This window comes from Salmo trutta, chromosome 10 (assembly GCF_901001165.1).
Source record: "Salmo trutta chromosome 10, fSalTru1.1, whole genome shotgun sequence".
NCBI classification, from domain to species: Eukaryota; Metazoa; Chordata; class Actinopteri; order Salmoniformes; family Salmonidae; genus Salmo; species Salmo trutta.
The window spans coordinates 26374983-26401242 of NC_042966.1; the positions used below are offsets into that span (position 1 = coordinate 26374983).

The following is a 26260-nucleotide window of genomic DNA, read 5'->3' on the forward strand; positions in this document are numbered from 1 at the left end:
TATACACTGAGTGTACAAAACATTAAGAACATCTTCCTAATATTGAGGTGCACCCCATCTTTTGCCCTCGGAACAGCCTCAATTCGTCAGGGCAAGGACTCTACAAGGTGTCAAGCTTTCCACATGCAGGCTGGCCATTGTTGATTTCAATGCTTCCCACAGTTGTGTCAAGTTGGCTGAATGTCCGTTTGGTGGTGGACCATTCTTGATACACACGAATGGTCCACATTTATGAAATGTATGCATTCACTACTGTAAGTCACTCTGGATAAGAGCGTCTGCTAAAATGTAAAAAATGTACAAACTCGTTAGATGCATTTGCTGTTTGTTTTAGTTCTGTTACAGATGATTTTGTGCCCAATAGAAATGAATGGTTAATAATGTATTGTGTCATTTTGGAGTCACTTTTATTGAAAATAATATGTTTGTAAACACTTCTACATATATTAATGTGGATGCTACCATTATTACGGTTAATCCTGAATGAATCGTGAATAATGATGTGTGAGAAAGTTAGACTCACAAATATCATAACCCCCCCCGCTAACCTCCTCTTTTATTGTAATGGTGAGAGGTCTTCGTGGTATATTTGTGCGTCTGTAACTTTGTCACTCATCATTATTCACAATTCATGTAGAAGTGTTTAGAAACATATTCTATTCTTATTTACAATAAAAGTGACTGCAAAATGACACAATACATTATTTACCATTCATTTCTATCCGCACAAAATAATCTGAAAGACAACCAAAACAAACAGTAAATGCATCCAACAAGTGTGTAGTCACAAGCTTGATGTAATCATTGCATGCTAGGAATATGGGACCAAACTACACTTTTGACTACTTTAATACACATGTAAGTGAATTTGTCCCCCTAAAATGTGGGGACTATATACAAAAAGTGATGTAATTTCTAAATGGTTCACCCGATATGGATGAAATTAAATTAAGATGATTTTCTGCACTTCGACATGTAGAATTTCTAATCCAAAGTGCTGAAGTACAGAGCCAAAACAACAAAAAATGTGTCACTGTCCCGATACATTTGTAGCTCACTGTATATGATCCAGTATATAAATCTATGTTGTTTCCCTTGTTAGAATGCGTGATTGATGTTGTGGTGTATTTGTTGATTCTAAGTCATTCCAAAACCACGGACCATTGCCATGACCGTAATCAATAAAAGTATGCGAACAAGACTACAGGGTGTTGTCAGAAGGGTAAGACAATATTTCTAAGGGCTTTCTATATTCAGAATCCAGAGAGGAATAAACATTGATTTGTCATTATTTATTTTTTCAGATAGTGAGACTTGAAGAACTGTTTCCTCAGATTAAATTAAGACGTCATGAGAAGATTTATCAGGTACATCATAAGAATACATCATATTGTACAAAAAAGGTATCAAAATGTTTGCACTCACTAATGTAAGTCGCTCTGAATAAGAGCGTCTGCTAAATGACTCATGTAAAATATTGGAACTACAGTATCATCATACATATAAATGCATGTTGGCTGAGTTATGTTTTTATTTTAATAGGAAATAGAGTTGCTGAACCAACAGTTGAGATTTCTTCATAAAAGAATGCAGGTAAGCATAAGTATTGCTTATGACAAAAATAGGCAGAAGAAAATAAAAAATGTTGATTTTCTGTTACTGCATATAAGATGAGGGTTTACTTGAATCGAGCACAAAGTGTGTACCACAGTCTACTGGCTATGTTACATTCAGATTGTGTTTAATATAGACGCAATTATTGTTTCAGATGGCTGATTCTCACAGCTGGATGGGAATGTTCATCAGAACTCCTATGTGGTAGAACAAAACACCTAGGCCCAACATGTTTTATGTACTTTCCATTTGTTTATACTGTCAACTTTACCATAGGCATATGAGCATATTTAAGAATAATGGTAAATCTGGTTAATATATACCTATTATGACATTGTATTATCTGATTTTCTCTGCAGTGTAGCATATCTTGAAAATGTAAGATAGTTTGAGTGGTATAGAAATTCAATTTGCTGTTGGATATACTTGGTATAAAATGTTCACCCCCCAAAATAAAACTGAGCTTATTATTTTGGGAACAGTAGTTCCAACTAGCCTGGGTACAAGTCTGTTTGTGCAATCATTCCACCACTTAACATGACAAGGGGAGTGGCAAGGAGTAGAACGATTGGACAAACAGACTTGTACCCACCCAGGCTAGCTCCAAACCACTTGAGGTATGAAACGATTGGCATGATGCTTTAGTGCTTTGCTACATGATTGTGCAACCTTTCCATCTCCATTACTGATTAAATAAAAAGGGTGTTTGTCAACTTTATTGATTTAGGGGGGCAAAAAATACTTCATGGGATTTTTCAAGTGAAACTCAATGTTCTCAAAAAGTACCAAAATAAAATGTACTAAAATATTTGGGTTAACCCTTTAACTGGACATTTAAGTCAAGCATACAAAGATACATGAGAAGTGAGGAGCTTTTGTTCCATGAATAGTTATGCTAAATTTGGACCATAATTAACTAAATGTAAGGCAGTTGCCACCATCTTTATGCGCAAACCAAGTCATGAGACAAAGGCAGACATTTAAATAGCATAGTGGCCTTAACTCAGAGGTGGTTGGCAAATTTTTCTGGGAATATGTGAGTGCAAGGAATGTAAAATGTATTCATTAAATACAGCTAGTACAAAATGTAACATGAATTGAGTAGTTCCAAATCTATTTCAGTGTTCTTTGCCTAGGGGGACATTTGACTCATGCAAACAGTGATTGTCCTTTTAAAGTAAGTAGACAAGATGTCACTTGTCACACAAAAAATAAAAATGTATTTGTATGTAATTACAGAATGGTGTCAAACGAGTATGCACCAAATGTCACATTGATCCACAATTACAAAGATGCATTTCTTCCATCAACAAATATTGAAAATTATATACATAAAGGGCATGGGTGACAAACAGTACACTAGGATTCACAGGACACATTTCCAATAGGACAGTTAAGCAAAATCAATAATTACAAAGAGGCCGTTTTACTTTTATACTTTCTCTTCAGTCTCGGAACATTAAACTAAAACTCATCCTATCCCAGAGACCATGGTCTTTAAACTTTTCAGAGATGGGAAAGTTCTGGCTTGTGAAAAGGACTGGAGTAATTGTACTTGGCAGTTCTATTCGCTTTTTGACTTTTTGCTGTCATTCCCGTTCTTCTCTGGGACAATCTCTTCAGGCTTTCTCTTCTTGGTGCCGTCGGCCATGATGCTGTCAGGGTGAGCGCTGAACGTGATGATGATGCAGGTCATGTTGTCACAGCCTGTGCCATCTCCAGATGTATCAGGTGCCAAGCAATGGTCAAGTAGCTAAGGAGACAAAATAAAGTTTGAGAGCGCTAGTTCATTGTTAAATAAAGAATGAGTAATGCCATGATTACAGGGGAGTGGTGGATCTCAGGTACATCAACTGAGGTTTCCCAACACAGTAAAAAAATATATAATCTTACTTCTTCAACTATGGAGGACAAAGGCCTGGCAGCATCATCGGCATTAGGCTTTATTCTCTGACTGACAAAGTCTACAACCTCTTGACTGCTCATGACATTCCTGTGGATGACACTCATTAATGAAGAAAAATATAGCTGTGGATCCATTTCACACATTGATTATTGAAGTATGGCATAATAACATTTAAAAAAAACAATATCAAACAAACTGTACCAGATTCCGTCGCATGCAATGATCATGAAGTCGTGCTCTGGGTTGAGGGTGAGCACTTTGACGTCAGGCATTGAGGAGATCATCTGCTCCTCTGGGCCAAGGGCCTTGTTTCGTTTGTAAAAGTGATCGCCTGAAAACACAAAGGCCCTTTCAATCTGATGTCTTTTCTTCAACAGCAAAAAAAACACACACATTTATTTCTGGAAACAATGCCTGATAATTGAAATCAAATGCCAGGGCTAGGAAATGCAGGAGGATCGATTTACCGATGGCCCTGGAGAGGTTGAGTCCTCCGTTGACGCGACCGTCCATGGTGACCTTTCCACCAGCATTCTTTATCCTGGCCAGCTCCAGCTCATCCTCTGGCTTGTGGTCGTAGGACATGTCTATGGCCTTGCCCTTCTCAGACACGACACAGCGGGAGTCGCCGGCGTTTGCCACAATCAGCTGTTTCCCTCTGATCAGAGCCACCACTGCTGTAGTGCCACTGTCTGCGCCAGGCTGGGGGAAAAGGGCATACAGTTTCTGAAAATAGCCACCTTCAGTTTAAAGGGCCTGTGATTAACCCACTACACAGCTAAGGCATAGAAAGTAATAACTACTTCAGACAAAAAACACCCCATTACAACCTTTCAACAACCAGGGCTACTCAGAAATCCTTTTAATAAAGCGCTCTCCATTCAAGGTTTAATTTGAAAATGAAGCAGAGTGTATTCTACCTCTTCTTTTCCATCCATTCCAGGGTAGCACATCTCATTCTCTTCATCAGAGTCCTCCCCCTCTTCCGTGTCTTCTTCCTCGTCACTGTTTTCACCTTCATCTTCCTCACTGGCATCCTGTAGAAGTGTAATTACATAGTTAACACACATAGCATTCTTTCCACAATTACAAAAATATTTTAAACAGTTTATTTGTTTTAAAATCCAGTGTGTGGGGGGGGGGGGGGGGGGGGGGGAAATCTATGAACAGCAAATATGAGTTACAGCAAAGGTGCCCAACCCTCCTCCTGGAGAGCAATCATTCTGCAGGCTTTTACTCCAACCAGAATCTATCAACTGATTCTACCAATAGCTGCTCACCAGGACCTTTAAGCTTAATCAGGTGTGTAAGAACTGTGTTTGGGCAAAAGCCTGAATACCCAGTAGCTCTTCAGGCAGAGGGTGGGGCACCAGAGTTAGAGTAACAGGAACTTAACTCCTGAAGGAGAGTTCTTCCCCCTCACCTCCTCTTCGCTACCCTCCTCATCTTCCCCTGACTCGTCACTGTCCTCAAAGAACTTGGAGCTGGTGTCTCCTGAAGCCGGAGCTGCTGAGGAGGAGCAGGAGGGCCCGGTTTCTTTTTCTCCTTCAGAGGACCCTGCTGCTCCTGCCGCTGAAGAGCTGTCCCCTTCTGCTCTCCTGCAGGCCCGCAGCTTGGAGAATCCCGCACCACCAGTTGCACTTCCAGCACCATCAGCCTTCTGATTGCTGGCCATCTCGCTCTCCACTTCCCCGTTGATGCCCTTCTCCCCATGGGAATGTGGTTCACCTTCCCCAGACTCTTTTTTGCCCTCCGGACAGAGCTTCTTGTGTTTAATCGCATTGAGGTTCTGTCCATAGCGGACGAGTAACTCTTCAATGGTCAAGGTGGCCTCTTCGTGCAAAAGTTCTGCCTCCTCGTTGTCCACTAACAGACAAAGGAACACATGGGTTTGAATCAAACTATTTGTTTTGAATAAAGCACAAGGAATGACAACTACATATTTAACTTGGTCGGTTGTTACAGCGTACTTACAATCATCTTCTTCAGCCACTTTTTCATTTGGTGCTTCCTCTTGTGGGCGGCCAGCTATCTGAACAAGCTCTTTGATCACTTCCTCTGTGGTCACCCTGCTATCAATGGCCAGAAATGCATCCTCCAAAGCCTGAAACACATGCACCCACCTAAGACAAATGTATGCTGCTATGGAGTAGAGTTTGACGACAAATACAAGAGCTACTGAACCAAAGTTGGTAGGTACTCACTTTTGACAAAGTGAGATTGCACAATGTTTATTGGGTGTACTTTCTATATATACACTCTTACATATATGCAATATGTTCAATTTTCCATGTCAAGAGGATTCCTTTCCATACCGCAAAAGCATTCTTGCACTCACCTTTTGCAGTTTGCCATCTTTGTAAGTCTTCTGTTCCTTAATGATTTCAGGAAGGTACTTGGAACAGTATAATGCTACTTCCTCACCTGAGAAAGCAAGTACTGATTACTTAGAATAACTTGTTTAATAATGTCTGATATTAACACAAATAACATACAAATCAAGGTACGCACAACAGTTAATATTCGGGATAAAAAGAGCAGTACCTCCATGTCCATCATACACAGCAAACATAGCCGTTTCTTCATCCAGTTCTGGAATGCAGTTGTGAGCATCCTGTTGAAAGAAACAAACACGTTACTCTCATGGAATGTCATTTCTATGAGCAGTATAACAGCTACATCTTAGAAATCAGACCGGTGCCATTTGAATGTGAAAATGTAATATGATGCATTGTCAATGTTAACGGCCCAGTCTTGCACATCTTACATATCTATATCAATGCATGCAGGAAAACTACCTAGCTACATTGTTAGCTAACTACAAAACTATCTAGTTAGCCACAAACAAAAAGTATTCATGCCCAAATAAAACTTAGCTAGCTGGCCAGTGTTGACGTTGATAGTTAAGCCACGTGTTGGATAGCTAAGCCAAGCTCCATATGTTTAATAACGTGTAGCCCATTATAGACAACTTACACTACTTTTTGTTGTCTGAACCAAATCCTTTCGTTAACATTCTAGCTAACTGGTAGCTAGTTCTGATAGCTAGTTAGTTGGACACCATACTGGCAACGAATGACTGCGGAATCCAAATCGGCTAGCAATTTGTTTAGATCATCTTACCTCCATTGAGACACGCCAGCCCTGCATGGCCGCAAAGCCATAGCTCATATTTTGGTTTCCCCCATTGGAAGAGGACTTCACTGTATTGGGTTGCGACAAGTAAGCTCCCATGATGGACCAACAATGGGTTTCAACTTCGTTGGTGTTGGAAAATCCGATGTGGTAGGAAACAAAACAAGATGACGAAAATAAATTAGACAGATGCTCCAACTTCACCGTACAGTTCATTATATCATGCAGTAGAGTATAAACATTGCTATCACGCAGTAGAATATAAACATTGCAATATTTTGACAAAGGGCCAAAGGCTAGTTAGCCGGTTTATTGCTAGCTTGGATGGTGTATCTAGCGACTGTTGGCTAAGCTAACAAACGAACATAGACACCGTTCTTACTCGCAAACTATACATATTTTAAGCAAAGGCAAATGGGACACCATTAACCGGAAGATAATACTTGCTATCAAAACATTTCAGTCTTAAAAGTGAGTCCAATTTTAACATTTTACAGGAAAATACCAGCACGTGTAACTACAAACACAACAGACCTCTCAAAAATAATCGGATACATAAAGGAAGCGGAAACGATGTGATGAATGAGAGGTGCGCATGTCTACTTGTGAGCAGGGGCGTTCAGAAAGGGCGCCAAAACTTTAGTTGCAGAGAACGAGTACGGCCACGAGGTGTCGCCAAAGTCACCGATTCTAGTGTGGCCAACAAACGTTGGAGTGGATCTATATCCTTTCTCCGTTTCCTTTCCTTTTAACATGAAAAAAGGCGACAAGCTGCAGTTCGGTAAAAACATGTTTAGTTCTTTAATCAGTAGACACGAAAGAGATTTTAAATACCCAAGAATACATAACAGTAGGTGGGGGAAAACAAAGGAGATGTGTATTGCCACAACTTGTCCTGTGCTGTTGGTTTTGCTGGTATTGTTTTTGTGTAACTATTTTCTTATATGCAAAGTCAAAAAGGATCATTGCCAAAAATGTAAAATGAAATTGAGTAAGTTTTCTTCCAATACTGAGCTTTTCCTTAGACTTTTACAACATTTGAGATTCCCTTCCTCTTGGGGTAGATTGTCCTGTCCTGTGAACTGGAACAAACACACACACACATTTGTGAAGAAGGCTCGACAGTACCTCATCGCCCTCAGGAGGTTGAAAAAGTTTGACATGGGCCCTCAAATCCTGAAAAGGTTCTACAGCTGTACCATTGAGATCTGGCTGCATCACTGCTTGATATGGAAATAACACCACCCCTGATTGCATGGCACTACAGAGGGTTGTGCGGACATCCCAGTACATTACTGGGGCCGAGCTCCCTGCCATCCAGGACCTCTATATCAGGCGGTGTGAAAAGAAGGCCCGGAAAATCATCAAAGGCACCTACCACCCAGGCCATAGACAATTTTTTCTGCTGCCTCACGGCAAGAGGTACCGGTAAATCAAGTCTAACACCAACAGGCTCCTGGACAGCTTGTATCTTTATTGACGTTTTATTTCACTATTTGCACTGTCTCTATGCACACTCACAGAGACCTACACACTCATTCACACTGTCACTCCAACACACACACACACAAACAATCACTCCATCATTTGCTCACTCACACATAATATGCACATACATTTATACTGAATCTACACACCTGCACACCCACTCACATGCAAGCTGCTGCTACTCTGTTTATCTTATATCCTGTTGCCTAGTCACCTTACCCCAATACATATTTACAGTTGAAGTCGGAAGTTTCCATACACTTAGGTGGGAGTCATTAAAACTTGTTTTTAAACCACTCCACACATTTCTTGTTAACAAACTATAGTTTTGGCAAGTTGGTTAGGACATCTACCTTGTGCATGACACAAGTCATTTTTCCAACAATTGTTTACAGACAGATTATTTCACTTATAATTCACTGTATCACAATTCCAGTGGGTCAGAACTTTACATACACTAAGTTGACTGTGCCTTTAAACAGCTTGGAAAATTACAAAAATGTTGTCATGGCTTTAGAAGCTTCTGATAGGCTAATTGACATCATTTGAGTCAATTGGAAGTGTACCTGTGGATGTATTTTAAGGCCTACCTTCAAACTCAGTGCCTCTTTGCTTGACATCATGGGAAAATCAAAGTAAATCAGCCAAGACCTCAGCAAAAAAACTGTTGACCCCCACAAGTCTGGTTCATCCTTGGGAGCAATTTCCAAACGCCTGAAGGTACCACGTTCATCTTTACAAACAATAGTACGCAAGTATAAACACCATGGGACCACGCAGCCGGCATACCGCTCAGGAAGGAGACGCGTTCTGTCTCCTAGAGATTAACGTATTTTGGTGCGAAAAGTGCAAATCAATCCCAGAACAACAGCAAAGAACCTTGTGAAGATGCTGGAGGAAACCGGTACAAAAGTATCTATATTCACAGTAAAACAAGTCCTATATCGACATAACCTGAAAGGCTGATCAGCAAGGAAGAAGCCACTGCTCCAAAACCGCTGTAAAAAAGCCAGACTACGGTTTGCAACTGCACATGGGGACAAAGATCGTACTTTTTGGAGAAACGTTCTCTGGTCTAATGAAACAAAAATAGAACTGTTTGGCCATAATGACCATCGTTATGTTTGGAGGAAAAAGGGGGAGGCTTGCAAGCCGAGGAACACCATCCCAACCGTGAAGCACGGGGGTTGCAGCATCATGTTGTGGGGGTGCTTTGGTGATGAGGTGGTGAGGGTAGGTAGCAACACATCTGCCAAGCTAATCCTCAACACTGGAGCTCCACAGGGTCCTGGGACTAAACACCTCCCTCTGCAACCTGATCCTGGACTTCCTGACGGGCCACCCCAGGTGGTGAGGGGAGGTAACAACACATATGCCACGCTGATCCTCAACACTGGAGCTCCCCAGGGGTGCGTGCCCAGTCCCCCCCTGTACTCCCTGTTCACCCATGACTGCATGGCCAGGCACGACTCCAACACCACCATTAAGTTTGCAGACGACACAACAGTGGTAGGCCTGATTACCGACAACGACGAGACAGCCTATAGGGAGTAGGTCAGAGACCTGGCCGTGTGGTGCCAGAGTAACAACCTCTCCCTCAACGTAACCAAGACTAAGGAGATGATTGTGGACTACAGGAAACGGAGGACCGAGCACGCCCCATTCTCATCGACCGGGCTGTAGTGGAGCAGGTTGAGAGCTTCAAGTTCCTCGATGTCCACATCAACAACAAACTAGAATGGTCCAAACACACCAAGACAGTAGTGAAGAGGGCACAACAAAGCCTATTCCCCCTCAAGAAACTAAAAAGATTTGGCATGGGTCCTGAGATCCTCAAAAGGTTCTACAGCTGCAACATCAAGAGCATCCTGACTGGTTGAATCACTGCCTGGTACGGCAATTGCTCTGCCTCTGACCGCAAGGCACTACAGAGGGTAGTGCGTACGGCCCAGTACATCACTGGGGCTAAGCTGCCTGCCATTCAGGACCTCTACACCAGGCGGTGTCAGAGGAAGGCCCTAAAAATTGTCAAAGACTCCAGCCACCCCAGTCATAGACTGTTCTCTCTACTACAGCATGGCAAGCAGTACCGGAGTGCCAAGTCTAGGACAAAAAGCCTCAATTGGGCCGACCAACCAGTGCTCCCGCACATTGGCTAACCGGGCTATCTGCATTGTGTCCCGCCACCCGCCACCCGCCAACCCCTCTTTTACGCTACTGCTACTCTCTATTCATCATATATGCATAGTCACTTTAACCATATCTACATGTTCATACTACCTCAATCAGCCTGACTAACTGGTCTGTAGCCTCACTACTTTTATAGCCTTGCTACTGTATATAGCCTGTCTTTTTACTGTTGTTTAATTTATTTACTTACCTATTGTTCACCTAACACATTTTTTGCACTATTGGTTAGAGCCTGTAAGTAAGCATTTCACTGTAAAGTCTACACCTGTTGTATTCAGTGCACGTGACAAATACACTTTGATTTGATTTAACTTTGCTTCAGGAGGGACTGGTGCACTTCGCAAAATAGATGGCATCATGAGGAAGAAAAATGATGTGGATATATTGAAGCAATATCTCAAGACATCAGTCAGGAAGTTAAAGCTTGGTCAAAAATGTGTCTTCCAAATGGACAATGACCCCAAGCATACTTCCAAAGTTGTGGCAAAATGGCTTATGGACAACAAAATCAAGGTATTGGAGTGGCCATCACAAAGCCCTGACCTCAATCCTATAGACAATCTGTGGGAAGACCTGAAAAAGTGTGTGCGAGCAAGGTGGCCTACAAACCTGACTCAGTTACACCAGCTCTGTCAGGAGGAATGGGCCAAAATTCACCCAACTTATTGTGGGAAGCTTGTGGAAGGCTACCCAAAACATTTGACCGAAGTTAAACAATTTAAAGGCAATGCTACCACATACTAATTGAGTGTATGTAAACTTCTGACCCACTGGGAATGTGATGAAAGAAATAAAAGCTGAAATAAATCATTCTCTCTACTATTATTCTGACATTTCACATTCCCAAAATAAAGTGGTGATCCTAACTGACCTAAAACAGGGAATTTTTACTAGGATTAAATGTCAGGAATTGTGAAAAACTGAATTTAAATGTATTTGGCTAAGGTGTATGTAAACTTCCGACTTCAGCTGTATCTCCATCACTCCAGTATCCCTGCACATGTAAATATGGTACTGTAACTGACTTTTTAAATATTTCCTGAATATACTATACTTACTTTATTGTTTATTTCTAGTAATACATTGTTATTGATTATTGCATTGTTGGGTTTTGAGTTTGTAAGAAAGGCATTTCACTGTACTTGTGCATGTGATATTAAAACTTGGAACTTGAGTCAGTGGAGCCTCAAGGGGTCACCCAGTTCCTCATTAAACACAGGGGGGAGACACACACCAGTGCTCAGGTTGTTTTTGCTAGAATGCCAAAAGCCTGCTGGTGGCCAATAACACCTCAAAGCCTTTCATCATTTTTTAAATGTTTTTTTTAACCTTTATTTAACTAGGCAAGTCGTTAAGAACACATTCTTATTTACAATTATGGCCTACCAAAAGGCAAAAGGCCTCCTGCGGGGACGGGGGCTGGGATTAAAAATACAAATATAGAACAAAACACACATCAAGACAAGTGAGATGCCACAACACCATGTAGGAGTTAAATGTGTTTGAATAACAAATACTAGTGTCAATGTGTGAGTCACATTGATCTCATTCTGATTCTCACATTCAAAATCAGATTCTAATTCTGACATATTCTTATTTACTGCATAAGTAAAAGCAGCAAATGTATCACCTAGGCACCACTGCCATTCATTCCAATTAGACTGGTTTTGGATTTGCCATTCATTCCAATTAGAGTGGTTTTGGATTTCTACTTGACCAAGAAGGCTGGAATTTTTGCCCGATTATGTAACTTTGAGGATTTATGACATAGCCCCTCTAGTAATTTAGTAGGATCTCTATGGGCTAGACTGAGCCTCTTCAAATGACAGTCAAGCCCATCTGACTAAATTGATAACATGTAATGGTAAAATATAGTTTATGGATCTCTGTAGGCCTATCATTGGTCGATATAGCAGGTGGCACAGACAACTCACAGATTTACACAGAAAAAGCTGAGTTAATCAGGACTCAGTGTGCTTTATCATGGGTCAAAGTTTAGCTTAGCAGGTCATAGGTTTTTAAAGACCATTGCTTTATCTCTACGCAAGAACAACACAATGTTTTAAATATGGAATGCATGTGCGGTTAGTCTAATAAAAGTACTTATATAGTCTTATAAAAGGTCCTGTAAAGTAGGTTAATTGTCCTTTAGTTTTGACACAGCATAACTTGTAATGTGGAACTTGTTGTTTATTTCAACACTGCTTTATTGATGACAGTGACAGTCGGTGCCGTTTGAGATTTTTTTATTAGCATGGCCTTATTTCTATTACATCACATTGAATGACTGACATTCATATTCTATTCACCCAGCTCAATGTAACATCGATAGGTTTAGGCTACGACATGATACTCAAATATTCCCTGTACCCATCATGAGGTTGCTACAACAAGTTTACAACATCAGTGCACAGGTCGAGAGAATTTTGAGTAATCAAGGTGACAGACAGTGACATATACTGCCTTGCACACTCTTGCCTGCATTGAGCTGATGTAGGGTGTAATCATTAGTCCAACAGTTGCAAATGAGAGTTTCTATTGGACAAATTCAGGTATGTATATCCCCATTTCGTTTGCTTCTGTTTAAGAAACATTTTTCAACAGAATCTGCTGAATGAAAACACCCCTGATCACACGCAAGCACTGTTCACTTTCATAGCAGCCCCATAAAAACAGCATGATCACTTTGCTAGTTGTATATATCATTCCTTATCGCTAATATCTGTGCGCTCTCCTTTTCTCACCTTTTCCCTTCGCTTGTGGATTTCGGTGCACAACACATCAGCTGTATGTGACCAGGCGAAAAAACCTTTCCAATCCTTCATACCATGACCGCTAACAGCTACACACAGGTTACATCATTGTAACTTTTTTGTAAGTCGCTCTGGATAAGAGCATCTGCTAAATGACTTAAATGTTAAATGTTAAATGTAACGTCATAGCAGGGGCGCAACTTTGGTTTTAGAAGTGGGGGGGACATAATTATTATTATTACATTTTTATCCAGTCGGATAAACACTCAAACAGCCTAACCACCATGGTCCTAAAGCACACCGTTGCCTCGTTTTGTATCACAAAGTGAAAGTTGCGCCTCTGCGTCATAGTCAACATAGTAGAACTAACACGTTAGTAAACCCACTACAATCATGCAGTACAGTGTACAATCAGAAAGCAGTTTAGCAGTTACACCGGCAGGCCTCGGTGGCAATAAATTCATTTTTATTTTATTTTATTTCACCTTCATTTAACCAGGTAGGCTAGTTGAGAACAAGTTCTCATTTACAACTGCGACCTGGCCAAGATAAAGCAAGGCAGTTCGACACACAACAACACTGAGTTACACATGGAATAAACCAACATACAGTCAATAATACGGTAGAAAAAAAGTCTGTATACAGTGTGTGCAAATGAGGTAGGATAAGGGAGGTAAGGTAATAAATAGGCCATGGTGGCGAAGTAATTACAATATAGCAATTAAACACTGGAATGGTAGATGTGCAGAAGATGAATGTGCAAGTAGAGATACTGGGGTGCAAAGGAGAAAGATAAATAAATAAATACAGTATGGGGATGAGGTAGTTGGGTGGGCTATTTACAGATGGGCTATGTACAGGTATAGTGATCTGTAAACTGCTCTGACAGCAGGTGCTTAAAGCTAGTGAGGGAGATATGAGTCTCCAGCTTCAGTGAGATTTGCAGTTCGTTTCATTGGCAGCAGAGAACTGGAAGGAAAGGCGGCCAAAGGAAGAACTGGCTTTGGGGGTTACCAGAGAGATATACCTGCATGCCATGGGTGGGTGCTGCTATGGTGACCAGTGAGCTGAGATAAGGCGGAGCTTTACCTAGCAGAGACTTGTAGATGACCTGGAGCCAGTGGGTTTGGCGATGAGTATGAAGTGAGGGCCAGCCAACGAGAGTACAGGTCGCAGAGGTGGGTTGTATATGGGGCTTTGGTGCCAAAACGGATGGCACTGTGATAGACTGCATCCAATTTGTTGAGTAGAGTGTTGGAGGCTATTTTGTAAATGACATCACCGAAGTCGAGGATTGGTAGGATGGTCAGTTTTACGAGGGTATGTTTGGCAGCATGAGTGAAGGATGCTTTGTTGCGAAATAGGAAACCGATTCCAGATTTAATTTTGGATTGGAGATGTTTAATGTGTGTCTGGAAGGATAGTTTACAGTCTGACCAGACACCTAGGTATTTGTAGTTGTCCACATATTCTAAGTCAGAACCGTCCAGAGTTGTGATGCTGGACGGTCGGGCAGGTGCGGGCAGCGATCGGTTGAAGAGCATGCATTTAGTTTTACTTGCATTTAAGAGCAGTTGGAGGCCACGGAAGGAGAGTTGTATGGCATTGAAGCTCGTCTGGAGGTTAGTTAACACAGTGTCCAAAGAAGGGCCAGAGGTATACAGAATGGTGTCGTCTGCGTAGAGGTGGATCAGAGAATCACCAGCAGCAAGAGCGACATCATTGATTTATACAGAGAAGAGAGTCAGCCCAAGAATTGAACCCTGTGGCACCCCCATAGAGACTGCCAGAGGTCCGGACAACAGGCCATCCGATTTGACACACTGAACTCTATCAGAGAAGTAGTTGGTGAACCAGGCGAGGCAATCATTTGAGAAACCAAGGCTGTTGAGTCTGCCGATAAGAATGTGGTGATTGACAGAGTTGAAAGCCTTGGCCAGGTCGATGAACACGGCTGCACAGTAATGTCTCTTATTGATGGCGGTTATGATATTGTTTAGGACCTTGAGCGTGGCTGAGGTGCACCCATGACCAGCTCTGAAACCAGATTGCATAGCGGAGAAGGTACGGTGGGATTCAAAATGGTCGGTAATCTGTTTGTTAACTTGGCATTCGAAGACCTTAGAAAGACAGGGTAGGATAGATATAGGTCTGTAACAGTTTGGATCTAGAGTGTCTCCCCCTTTGAAGAGGGGGATGACCGCGGCAGCCTTCCAATCTTTGGGGATCTCAGACGATACGAAAGAGAGGTTAAACAGGCCAGTAATAGGGGATACAACAATTTCGGCAGATAGTTTTAGAAAGAGAGGGTCCAGATTGTCTAGCCCTGCTGATTTGTAGGGGTCCAGATTTTGCTGCTCTTTCAGAACATCAGCTATCTGGATTTGGGTGAAGGAGAAATGGGGGAGGCTTGGGCGAGTTGTTGTGGGGGGTGCAGTGCTGTTGACCAGGGTAGGGGGAGCCAGGTGGAAAGCATGGCCAGCTGTAGAAAAATGCTTATTGAAATTCTCAATTATAGTGGATTTATTGGTGGTGACAGTGTTTCCTAGCCTCAGTGCAGTGGGCAGCTGGGAGGAGGTGCTCTTATTCTCCATGGAGTTTACAGTGTCCCAGAACCTTTTGGAGTTTGTGCTACAGGATGCACATTTCTGCTTGAAAAAGCTAGCCTTAGCTTTCCTAACTGCCTGTGTATATTGGTTCCTATCTTTCCTGAAAAGTTGCATATCACGGGGGCTATTCGATGCTAATGCAGAACGCCACAGGATGTTTTTTTAATAGAACCAAAAGCTTACCCTGACTTGCATTTGCAATTGAAAGTGAAAGTTTAAAAAATACAATAAATATAGCTCTCTCGCTCTCGCTTCTCCTTAATTTTGGAAGAAATTAATTTGTTCAAAACTGTTCAGCTATTGTCTTTCTCTCTCTTTGAGTCAACTACTCACCACATTTTACGCACTGCAGTGCTAGCTAGCTGTAGTTTATGCTTTCAGTGATTGGATGGACAACATGTCAGTTAATGCTGCAAGAGCTCTGATAAATTGGAGGATGTCCTCCAGAAGTTGTCATAATTACTGTGTAAGTCTATGGAAGTGGGTGAGAACAGTGGTGAGAGCATAGTGAGAACTAGGTTTTGTATTCAAGTCAATATACCCAGAAGAGGACAGAAAGGAGCTGTCCTCAGCTACACCATGGTGCCCTATAGAGTGCTGCTGAGGCTACTGTAGACCTTCATTGCAAAACAGTGTGTTTTAATAAATTATTTGGTGCCATGTGACAATATTTAGTATAGTTTTATCTAAAAAGGATGCATTTTTTATGTTTTACTATTTACATTTTTATGAAATTCACCGAGGAGGATGGTCCTCCCCTACCGCCTCCGAGGTGCCTCCACTGATTGACGATTGACATCCTAAAAAGGGAATCTAGAAAGAGAAGGCCAAAAAACAACAACAAATTATATAAATTAAACAGCAGTTGTTTACCCCCAAAGCCTTTATTTAAAAAAATGTTTTTATCCCGATTTCGTGGTATCCAATTGGTAGTTACAGTCTTGTCCCACTGCTGTAACTCCTGTACAGACTTGGGAGAGGCGAAGGTCGAGAGCCGTGCGTCCTCCAAAACACGACCCAGCCAAGCCGCACTGTTTCTTGACACAATGCCCGCTTAACCCAGAAGCCAGCTGCGCCAATGTGTCGGAGGAGACACCATACACCTGGCGACCGTGTCAGCGTGCATGCGCCCGGCCCGCCACAGAACGATGGGACAAGGATATCCCGCTCGGCCTCACCCTCCCCTAACCTGGACGACGCTGGGCCAATTGTGCGCCGTCCCATGGGTCTCCCGGTTGTGGCCGGCTGCGTCATAGCCTGGACTGAACCAGGATCTCTAGTGGCACAGCCAGCACTGCAATGCAGTGCCTTAGACCACTGCGCCACTCGGGAGGCCCCCCCCAAAGTCTTCTAAAATGGGTTTGTCCCTGATGTCAGTTGAAAACTGGGGGTCCCTGCTGTGATTGACATTTGGAAAGGGGCAAGTCCAGATGGAGAGGTGTGAATCTGTGAGAACCGCTCTCTCAGAGAAGGGGGATGAAGGAATTACTCCTTCAACTGCTGTGTCACAGATAGCTCTGGTTTGGATTGAGACAGCAGCTGATATGTCTCAACACACACTCACATACATGACTCTTACATGATACGAGTGTCAGACATTGCTCCATGGTAAAATAATTCATAATTGGAGTGTGACAATCTTTTTAAAATCATGATATTGACGCACCACTATTGGTGGTCTTGATTTAGCGCTCTTGTGTTTTTGGGATAGACTTATGATTCTTGTTTATTTGGGATACTTCTCGAGTGTGTCTTCCAAAGAGCCGTCATTGTAAATAAGAATTTGTTCTTAACTGACTTGCCTGGTAAAATAAAGGTAAACAATTTTTTTTACAAATTTGCCTGCAGCTGTCAAAAAGACAAGTGGGTAAAAGAACTCTACTTGGGTGTCCGTAATTATTCATGGACATCCCTATCAACCGGCGGCTGATAAGATTGAGGCCTAATCAGGGTTGGGGATAGTCTTAAGTCCCCCCTTTTGCATATGCAGAACTCTAAAATGTATTTGCTCAATTTGGGGGATTAAGAGCGAACAAGAGTCCTCTATCTTTTTCTCTCACTCTCCCCCTCTTCCTTGGTGTGAGCAACTGATGACCCAGGGATGCATGATCCCCTGTGGGGATTAGTGCTCTAAGTCTATGGGTTATGGAACGCTGCCATCTGCCACCAGGCACATTCATATACTCAGCAGAGGTCGGCATCATTTGTTGATTTAAAGGGATAACTTAACTTTCCCAGGACAGTATGACCTCATCAGTCGCCTAGAAAGAACTACTGTCTGCACATGAGGCGCTGAACCAGAAGAATCAGGCAGAATTTTAAGTGCCACACTAAAATAAAAGCCACCTTTCCACAAAATGATGGATGTCCCTCCGGCAATACGGCATCCTTTTTGTGGACTAAAGGATCTTGTTGATGAGGGAAATAACAAGATTGCATAAGATGATGAAACATATAGGATGTCACAGCACCAGTGACAATCGTTCATTGTTGTAGCAGGCCTACAATTCATCAGTGATTGATGTTGGTCATGTGTTTGTGAATGCACCCTCAAACTGATACAGAGTCCCAGTGTTCCATCACATCTCCTTATTGAAACTTAAACAAGCGTTGCCTGGGTTGAAATAGCTATAAAACAAAATTTAAAAGCTAGAGAACCCTTAATTCACTCTCAGTGGACACCTGTGCATCAGGCCTTTGTCTACTAACCAGCTGCCTTTGGCCAGAGTGTGAGAAAGAAGAGATAGACTCATTTGAATGCAAAAGCTCTTAGACACCATAAAGCCATACTTGGGAGAGAAAATAACACACAAAAAGCTGTCCAAGTCCTTGAGAATGCCACAAGGTATTCTTGTCCGTGTTGAAGTGTGGGAGTAAATCCGTACATATTAGTATGGTTGGGTGACCCCGTGGGTAGTCAATGGGCAAGTTGATGTAGACATGATTTTATTACAGCCTTATTCAGTTTAGGATGCTCAAACCTTTTGAATTTACTTTAAACATTATTGTTCCCAAGAGCTTAAAGTCAACATTTGTCTCAACATTCATTACATTGTCAAGAGCCAGCACACACAAACATGTTCAAGAACCCATCTGGTTTTTGGGGGACCGGAAGCAGGAATTATTTGTCCTGTCCACTTTTGGTGCCAGTGGTTTGTTGTTCTTTTTAAGGCGACGTGGCGTGCGAGGAGGATCTTGGAGGGGATTAAAAAGTGACAGGCTTGAGTGTCCTACTATCAGACTGAGCTCATGCAAGGAATTTGGTGGCTTAGGGGCTCAGATACCATCTTTCCACTACTGCTCTATTTGCTCTTGCTTGGCGTCACTGTTTAGCTTACATGTGCCAAATGACAACTACCTTGCATAAGATGCTCAATTGGTGTCAACACCATTTGTGGTCGATGTGTTGTGAATGGGTTAATACTAAGCTAATGTGGACTCTCTTTTTTGGAAGAGTATGGAAGAACATTCTTTAATAAGTTTGTTTTTTGCACCTCTTATTCAACTGGCAGAGTCTGTTGAATAAGATTGCTGTGAAAAGTAGCAAGTCAGATGTTTGCCCACCTCTGTTCCTCTGCTGATAGTCAAGGGCCTATTCAGACTGACGAGAGTTGTAGGAGAGTCTGAGGAGAGGTGTCGCAAAGGGATTTCTACTTTTCCTTGCCTTACAGTGGCTTGAGAAAGTTTTCACACCCCTTGGCATTTTTCCTATTTTGTTGCCTTACAACCTGGAATTAAAATAGATTTTTTACGGGGTTGCATCATTTGATTTACACAACATGCCTACCACTTTGAAGATGCAAAATATGTGTTATTGTGAAACAAACAAAAAATAAGACAAAAAAACCGAAAACTTGAGCGTGCGTAACTATTCACCCCCCAAAGTCAATACTTTGTAGAGACACCTTTTGCAGCAATTACAGCTGCAAGTCTCTTGGGGTATGTCTTTATAAGCTTAGCACATCTAGCCACTGGTATTTTTGCCCATTCTTTAAGGCAAAACTGCTCCAGCTCCTTCAAGTTGGATGGGTTCCGCTGGTGTACAGCAATCTTTAAGTCATACCACAGATTCTCAATTGGCTTTGACTAGGCCATTCCAAGACATTTTAAATGTTTCCTCTTAAACCACTCAAGTGTTGCTTTAGCAGTATGCTTAGGGTCATTGTCCTGCTGGATGGTGAACCTCTGTCCCAGTCTCAAATCTCTGGAAGACTGAAACAGGTTTCCCTCAAGAATTTCCCTGTATTTAGCGCCATCCATCATTCCTTCAATTCTGACCAGTTTCCCAGTCCCTGCCGATGAAAAACATCCCCACAGCGTGATGCTGCCACCACCATGCTTCACTGGGGATGGTATTCTCGGGGTGATGAGAGGTGTGTTTGCACCAGACATTGCGTTTTCCTTAATGGCCATAAAGCTAAATTTTAGTCTCATCTGACCAGAGTACCTTCTTCCATATGTTTGTGGAGTCTCCCTCATGCCTTTTGGTAAACACCAAACGTGTTTGCTTATTTTTTTCTTTAAGCAATTACTTTTTTCTGGCCACTCTTCCGTAAAGCCCAGCTCTATGGAGTATACGGCTTAAAGTGGTCCTATGGACAGATACTCCAATCTCCGCTGTGGTCATGCAGTCATGGGTGAACAGGGAGTACAGGAGGGGGCTGAGCATGCACCCTTGTGGGGCCCCAGTGTTGAGGATCAGTGAAGTGGAGATATTGCTTCCTACCTTCACCACCTGGGGGCGGCCCGTCAGGAAGTCCAGGACCAAATTTTCCAGGGCGGGGTTGAGACCCAGGGCCTCAAGCTTAATGATGAGCTTGGAGGGTACTATGGTGTTGAATGCTGAACTATAGTCAATGAACAGCATTCTTTCATAGATATTCCTCTTGTCCAGATGGGATAGGGCAGTGTCCAGTGTGATGTCTGTGGACCTATTGGGGCGGTAAGCAAATGGAAGTGGGTCTAGGGTGACAGGTAAGATGGAGATGATATGATCCTTGTCTAGTCTCTCAAAGCACTTCATGATGACAGAAGTGAGTGCTACGGGAAGATAGTCATTTAGTTCAGTTACCTTTTCCTTCTTGGGTACAGGAACAATGGTGGCCATCTTGAAGCATGTGGGGATAGCAGACTGGGATAGGGAGAGATTGAATATGTCCGTAAACACACCAGCCAGCTGGTCTGTGCATGCTCTGAGTACGAGGCTATGGATGCCGTCTGGGCCGGCAGCCCTGTGAGGGTTACACGTTTAAATGTCTTACTCACGTTGTCCACAGAGAAGGAGAGCCCACAGTCCTTGGTAGCTGTCTTCGTCGGTGGCACTGTATTATCCTCAAAGTGGGCAAAGAAGGTTCAACGTTGCACACCATTCTTTCATAATCAATGCACCACAGGCTTCATTTAATCAATATCATACAAATTATTACATGAAATAAATGCAAATTGTGACTTAAAATGTTGTTAATTCACTGGGGAGTTGACCCTGTTTGCCTTTGCATTGAAATGACTGTGCTCTGAGATTCCTTTATTTCTTTTTTATTAAAGCTACGTCGAAAATGTCAGACTGTAACAGGCTATAACTGGGATTGTAGGTAAAAACTCAGTAAAAGAAGACTCAGATAGAGGCCTGAGAATAAAGTCTACTGGTCCTTAAAATAAGGGAGTGTGGGGAGGGGCTGGAAAACGATCAAATTATGTCCTTTTGCTCTCTTCCACCCGGGTTTTGTAGTTATTTTTGTTTTCTCATTGATGCTGTTTGTAGAGAGGGCCAGTCTGCTCAATGGGGTTTGCTGTTGGAGAACAAACAGACGCGGGCTGTGGGAACCCCACTGCTGATCCATCTAAATCAATTACAGCCTCTGGGAACACAAGTCTCCAGAGGGAAATATAATAACTGCCATCCACCTTTCCCTGCTCCATTCACAGTGTCTTTTCACACTGTCACTAGGCTCATTTATTCAATTAGTGTTTGAAACGCCTGCCCAAGTCTTTGTCTTTATATGGACAAGGGATTGTTTGCTCGGTTTCTCCATCTCTCTCTCTCTCTCTCTCTCTCTCTCTCTCTCTCTCTCTCTCCCTCTCTCTCTCTCTCTCTCTCTCTCTCGCTCTCTCTCTCTCTCTCTCTCAAAAATCAAATCAACTCAAATAAAATTGTATTTGTCACATTCGAATACAACCTTACCGTGAAATGGTAAGAAATAATTTACTAAATAAAAGAAAAAGTAACACAGTAAAATAACTAACAATACTGAGCCTATAGGCTATATACAGGGGGTACCGGTACCGAGTCAACAGGTTACTAAAGGTAATTTGTACATGTAGGTGGGGGTAAAGTGACTATGCATAGATAATAAACAGCACGTAGCAGCAGCAGCTCTCTCTCTTGCACACACACACACACACACACACACACACACACACACACACACACACACACACACACACACACACACACACACACACACACACACACACACACACACACACACACAAACTGAACTGTTCATTTTGTTTTGTCTTTCATTTAAAGAACTTCCCCAGCACTTAAGTGGGGCTCCTTCTGATGAGTTATTAATCCTTTTTATTGTTATTTGCGACAGGCGCAGGACACGGGCCAAATCCTCTCTCCAGGATATCCTCTACCGGATTTGTTATACACAGAGGCTCTCCAGTGTTCCCTCAATAATTCTCTAGTCTCCACCCACACACCATGCCTTCATATCAAGTTTAGGACTGTCATCAAGTTTAGAACGGTTAAAAATGTTTTGCACGTCAGTCTTCAAGATAAAACTTTCAAAATGCAGAAAGTGTCACAGTATCTGTATTTTGAAAGATCTATTTCTTGAAACCTTGATTGCTGACATGAAAAACATTTTGGGAATGTTTCAACAGTGGAATAATGATACAAATACTAAAAGACACTTTTCCTTTAAGGACTGAGTCCTTGGTAATGTTAACTTCTCATGAAAGAGTGGGGATACTCTGATTCCTTTTCTTCTTTCATGGCTTTTGGTTTAAGGGTGAGTGGGGTAAGTTGAGACCTTTTTTTTACATTCAGCCTCAATCCGTCAAGGGAAAAATAATATTCTTTCTAACAAAGATACCATCTACATATATTTCAGGACGTTGTGTTTTCCTGGAAATAATCAGAATTCATGTAAATATTAAGATTTTGTATGTGCCCTCAAATCCTCAAAAAGTTATACAATTGCACCATTAAGGGCATCTTGACTGGCTGCATAACTGCTTGGCATGGCAACTGCACCTCCCTCGATCGCATGGTGCTATAGAGGGTGGTGCGGACAGCCTAGTACATCACTGGGGCTGCACTCCCTGCCATCCAGGACCTCTATATCAGGCGGTGTGAAAGAAAGGACCGGAAAATTGACTCCAGCCACCCAAACCATAGACTGTTCTCTTCGCTTCTGCACGGCAAGTGGTACCAGAGCTAGCTATATCTGACACCAACAGGCTCCTGAACAGTTTCTATCCCTAAGCCATAAGACTGCTAAATAGATAACAAAATGGATATATGGATTATCTGCATTGACCCTTCTATTACATTTTCTTTGTTTTGCACTGATCGCACACTCACACACACACACTCACTCAACACACACACACACACACACAAACACACACACACACACACACACACACACACACACACACACACACACACACACACACACACACACACACACACACACACACACACTGACTCTACGTACGGTACACGCACACACACACTCACATACAATCATCATATACGCTGCTGCTACTCTGTTTACCATATATCCCGATTCCAAGTCACTTTACCGCTATACATGTCTAACCCTACCACTCCAGTATCCCTGCACATTGTAAATATGGTATTGGCACTGACCCTGGAACTAACCCTGTACGTATATATACTGAAAGAAAATAGAAACGCAACATGTAAAGTGTTGGTCCCATGTTTCATGAGCTGAAACAAAAGATCCCAGAAATGTTCCAGAAGCACAAAAAGCTTATTTCTGTCACGTCCTGACCAGTATTAGGGATTATTTGGAATTGTAGTTTGGTCAGGACGTGGCAGAGGGTATTTTGTTTATGTGGTTCGGGGTGGTGGTTTATTTAGTAGGGTGTTTGGTTAGTTAGTTCCGGGTTTTGGGGTTATGTTCTGTGTTAGTATTTCTATGTTCTTTCTGGTTAGTTGTATATCTATGTCTAGTTAATTGGGGTTGGACTCTCAATTGGAGGCAGGTGTTTTCTAGTTGCCTCTGATTGAGAGTCCTATATATGGGTATGTGTTTGGTTTAGTGTTTGTGGGAGATTGTTTCTTGTTTTGCCGTGTGTGCATGACAAGACTGTCTAGTTCGTTTGTGTTTTTGGTATACGTGTTTATTTTGGTTTTCCCTTCTTTGTCCGTAATAAAGAAGATGAGTATACACTTCCCTACTGCATTTTGGTCCTCTCCTTACGACAACTGTGACAATTTCTCTCAACTTTTGTGCACAAACTTGTTTACATCCCTGATTAAACAGCATGATCATTACACAGGTGCACCTTGTGCTGGGTAGAATAAAAGGCCACTATTAAATATGCAGTTTTGTCACACAACACAATGCCACAGATGTCAACATTTTTAGGGAGCTTGCAATTGGCATCCTGCAGGACTGTCCACCAGAGCTGTTGCTAGAGAATTGAATGTTCATTTCTCTTCCATAAGCCGCCTCCAATGTAATTTTAGCAACCGGCCTTCCAACCGCAGACGATGTGTAACCACGCCCGCCCAGGACCTCCACATCCGGCTTCTTCACCTGCGTGATCATCTGAGACCAGCCACCGGACAGCTGATGAAACTGAGGAGCATTTCTGTCTGTACAAAAGCCCTTTTATGGGGAAATTCTAATTAGGATTGGCTGGGCCTGGCTCCTCTGTGGGTTGGCCTGGCTCCCAAGTGGGTGGGCCTATACCCTCCTAGGCCCAGCCATGGCTGCACCCCTGCCCAGTCATGTGAAATCCATAGATTAGGGCCTAATAAATGTATTTCAATTGACTGATTTCCTGATATGAACTGTAACTCCAGTATGTTGCGTTTATATTTTTGTTCAGTATAGCTTACTTACTTTCTCGTGTTCTTCATATTTCAATTTCTTTTGTGTTTTTGTTTTATTTTTGTTCTAGTTAAGACTTTTTTTATAAATATTTTATAGTACTGATATTGATTAATGCATTCTTGCTAAGAGCAAGCAAGAAAGGCATTTCACTGTACTTGTTTGCGTGACAATAAAAACTTGAAGTGCAAGCTAATGTTAATCACTCCCTGTTCAGTTACTTTTACCACTGCACTAACCTGCTATGGTGAAACCCCTTCTGAAGAAAAGTCATCTAGATTCTTCAGCATCTCCAACCTTCCATTCTTACAGTTTTTCTTGATTGTTTACACACATTTTCTGAAAGCATGCCTCATATTCTCATTTCTCTACACACAAGTAAAAAAAAACACACACAATGGGCAAAACCCCTCAATTCTCCAGCAAAATGAAACTTTACATTCAAAACAATGTTATTTCTTATCAAAATGGTATTTTGTTTTCAAATGACACACACAAACCATCATATGAATAGACATTTATAAGAACCAGTTGAACACTGATGTGCTCAATGTAAAACACTATGATGAATGGAAAACACTTCTTCTCCATTCATCATAATGACTTAGGCCTTTTTTTGGTTCAGTGTTGCCATTACTACAGACAGTACATACATAAGTGTGTTGTAAAATATTTGAGAATATTGTTTTTATACTCAGAACACACAAATACACGGTAACAAATATATTTTATTTTTCCCACAAAAACAATGTAATGTACACAGTGTACATCCCATTCCCAACCAACAAAGTTGCACATACAGTGGTCTACATACAAAACAGAAGAATTTAATGTATACAGTTACAGTAAAAAATAAAAAATAAATACAAATTTTAAAAAACTATGCTGCATCCTCTGTTCTGTTGCGGTCTGGCCACAGCACCTCATCCACATCACAAGCAATGTTTTCCCTGGCCAAGCAGTGGGGGAAATATCGCCTAGCATGGCGATTCCAGCCATGAAAAGCATCAGCTGCTATATCTCCACATGCGCCTTCCATAGCTTGGAGAAGAGGTATACGCGTTTGTGGATTTCGGTCATACACTTTCCATCTCCAGGCAGAAAGAAATTCCTCAATAGGATTGAGGAATGGAGAATATGGAGGGAGATAAACAATTAAAAAGCATGGGTGGGCAGTGAACCAGTTACGAACCAGAGCAGCCCTGTGGAAACTTACGTTGTCCTACCTGAGCTGCTCTGGGCCATCTACCTGATCTGGTGGAATGAGTGTGTTGTGTAGGGTGTCCAGGAATGTGATCAGATGGGCGGTGTTGTAGGGGCCAAGGGTAGCATGGTGATGGATGACGCCGTGGTGGGTAACATTGTGATGTTCCCTCCGCGCTGGCCAGGGACTTGAACAATGGCACGCTGGCCGATGATATTCCTTCCCCTCTTTCAACTTTCATCTTTTTGTGAGGTTGAATCCAA

The 26260-nt window shown here is 42.2% G+C and overlaps 1 protein-coding gene across 2 annotated transcripts; it reads right to left on the reverse strand.

The window, feature by feature from the left end:
* Positions 1-2313: 2313 nt before the first annotated feature.
* Positions 2314-7243, reverse strand: ppm1g (protein phosphatase, Mg2+/Mn2+ dependent, 1G). 2 transcript variants are annotated; one of them, XM_029765107.1, is made up of 11 exons: positions 7190-7243; positions 6644-6777; positions 6065-6134; positions 5859-5944; positions 5495-5624; positions 4944-5386; positions 4441-4557; positions 3988-4222; positions 3722-3851; positions 3508-3607; positions 2314-3367 (listed from the first exon to the last, which is right to left on the reverse strand). In XM_029765107.1, the coding sequence occupies exons 2-11, from the start codon at positions 6752-6754 to the stop codon at positions 3179-3181; spliced, it is 1611 nt and encodes a 536-aa protein (XP_029620967.1). In that variant the 5' UTR covers positions 6755-6777; positions 7190-7243; the 3' UTR covers positions 2314-3178. The 2 variants fall into 2 exon arrangements, with proteins under 2 accessions (XP_029620967.1, XP_029620966.1); XM_029765106.1 differs by lacking the exon at positions 7190-7243 and having other exon boundaries at positions 6644-7123.
* Between the last annotated feature and the right edge of the window lie 19017 nt (positions 7244-26260).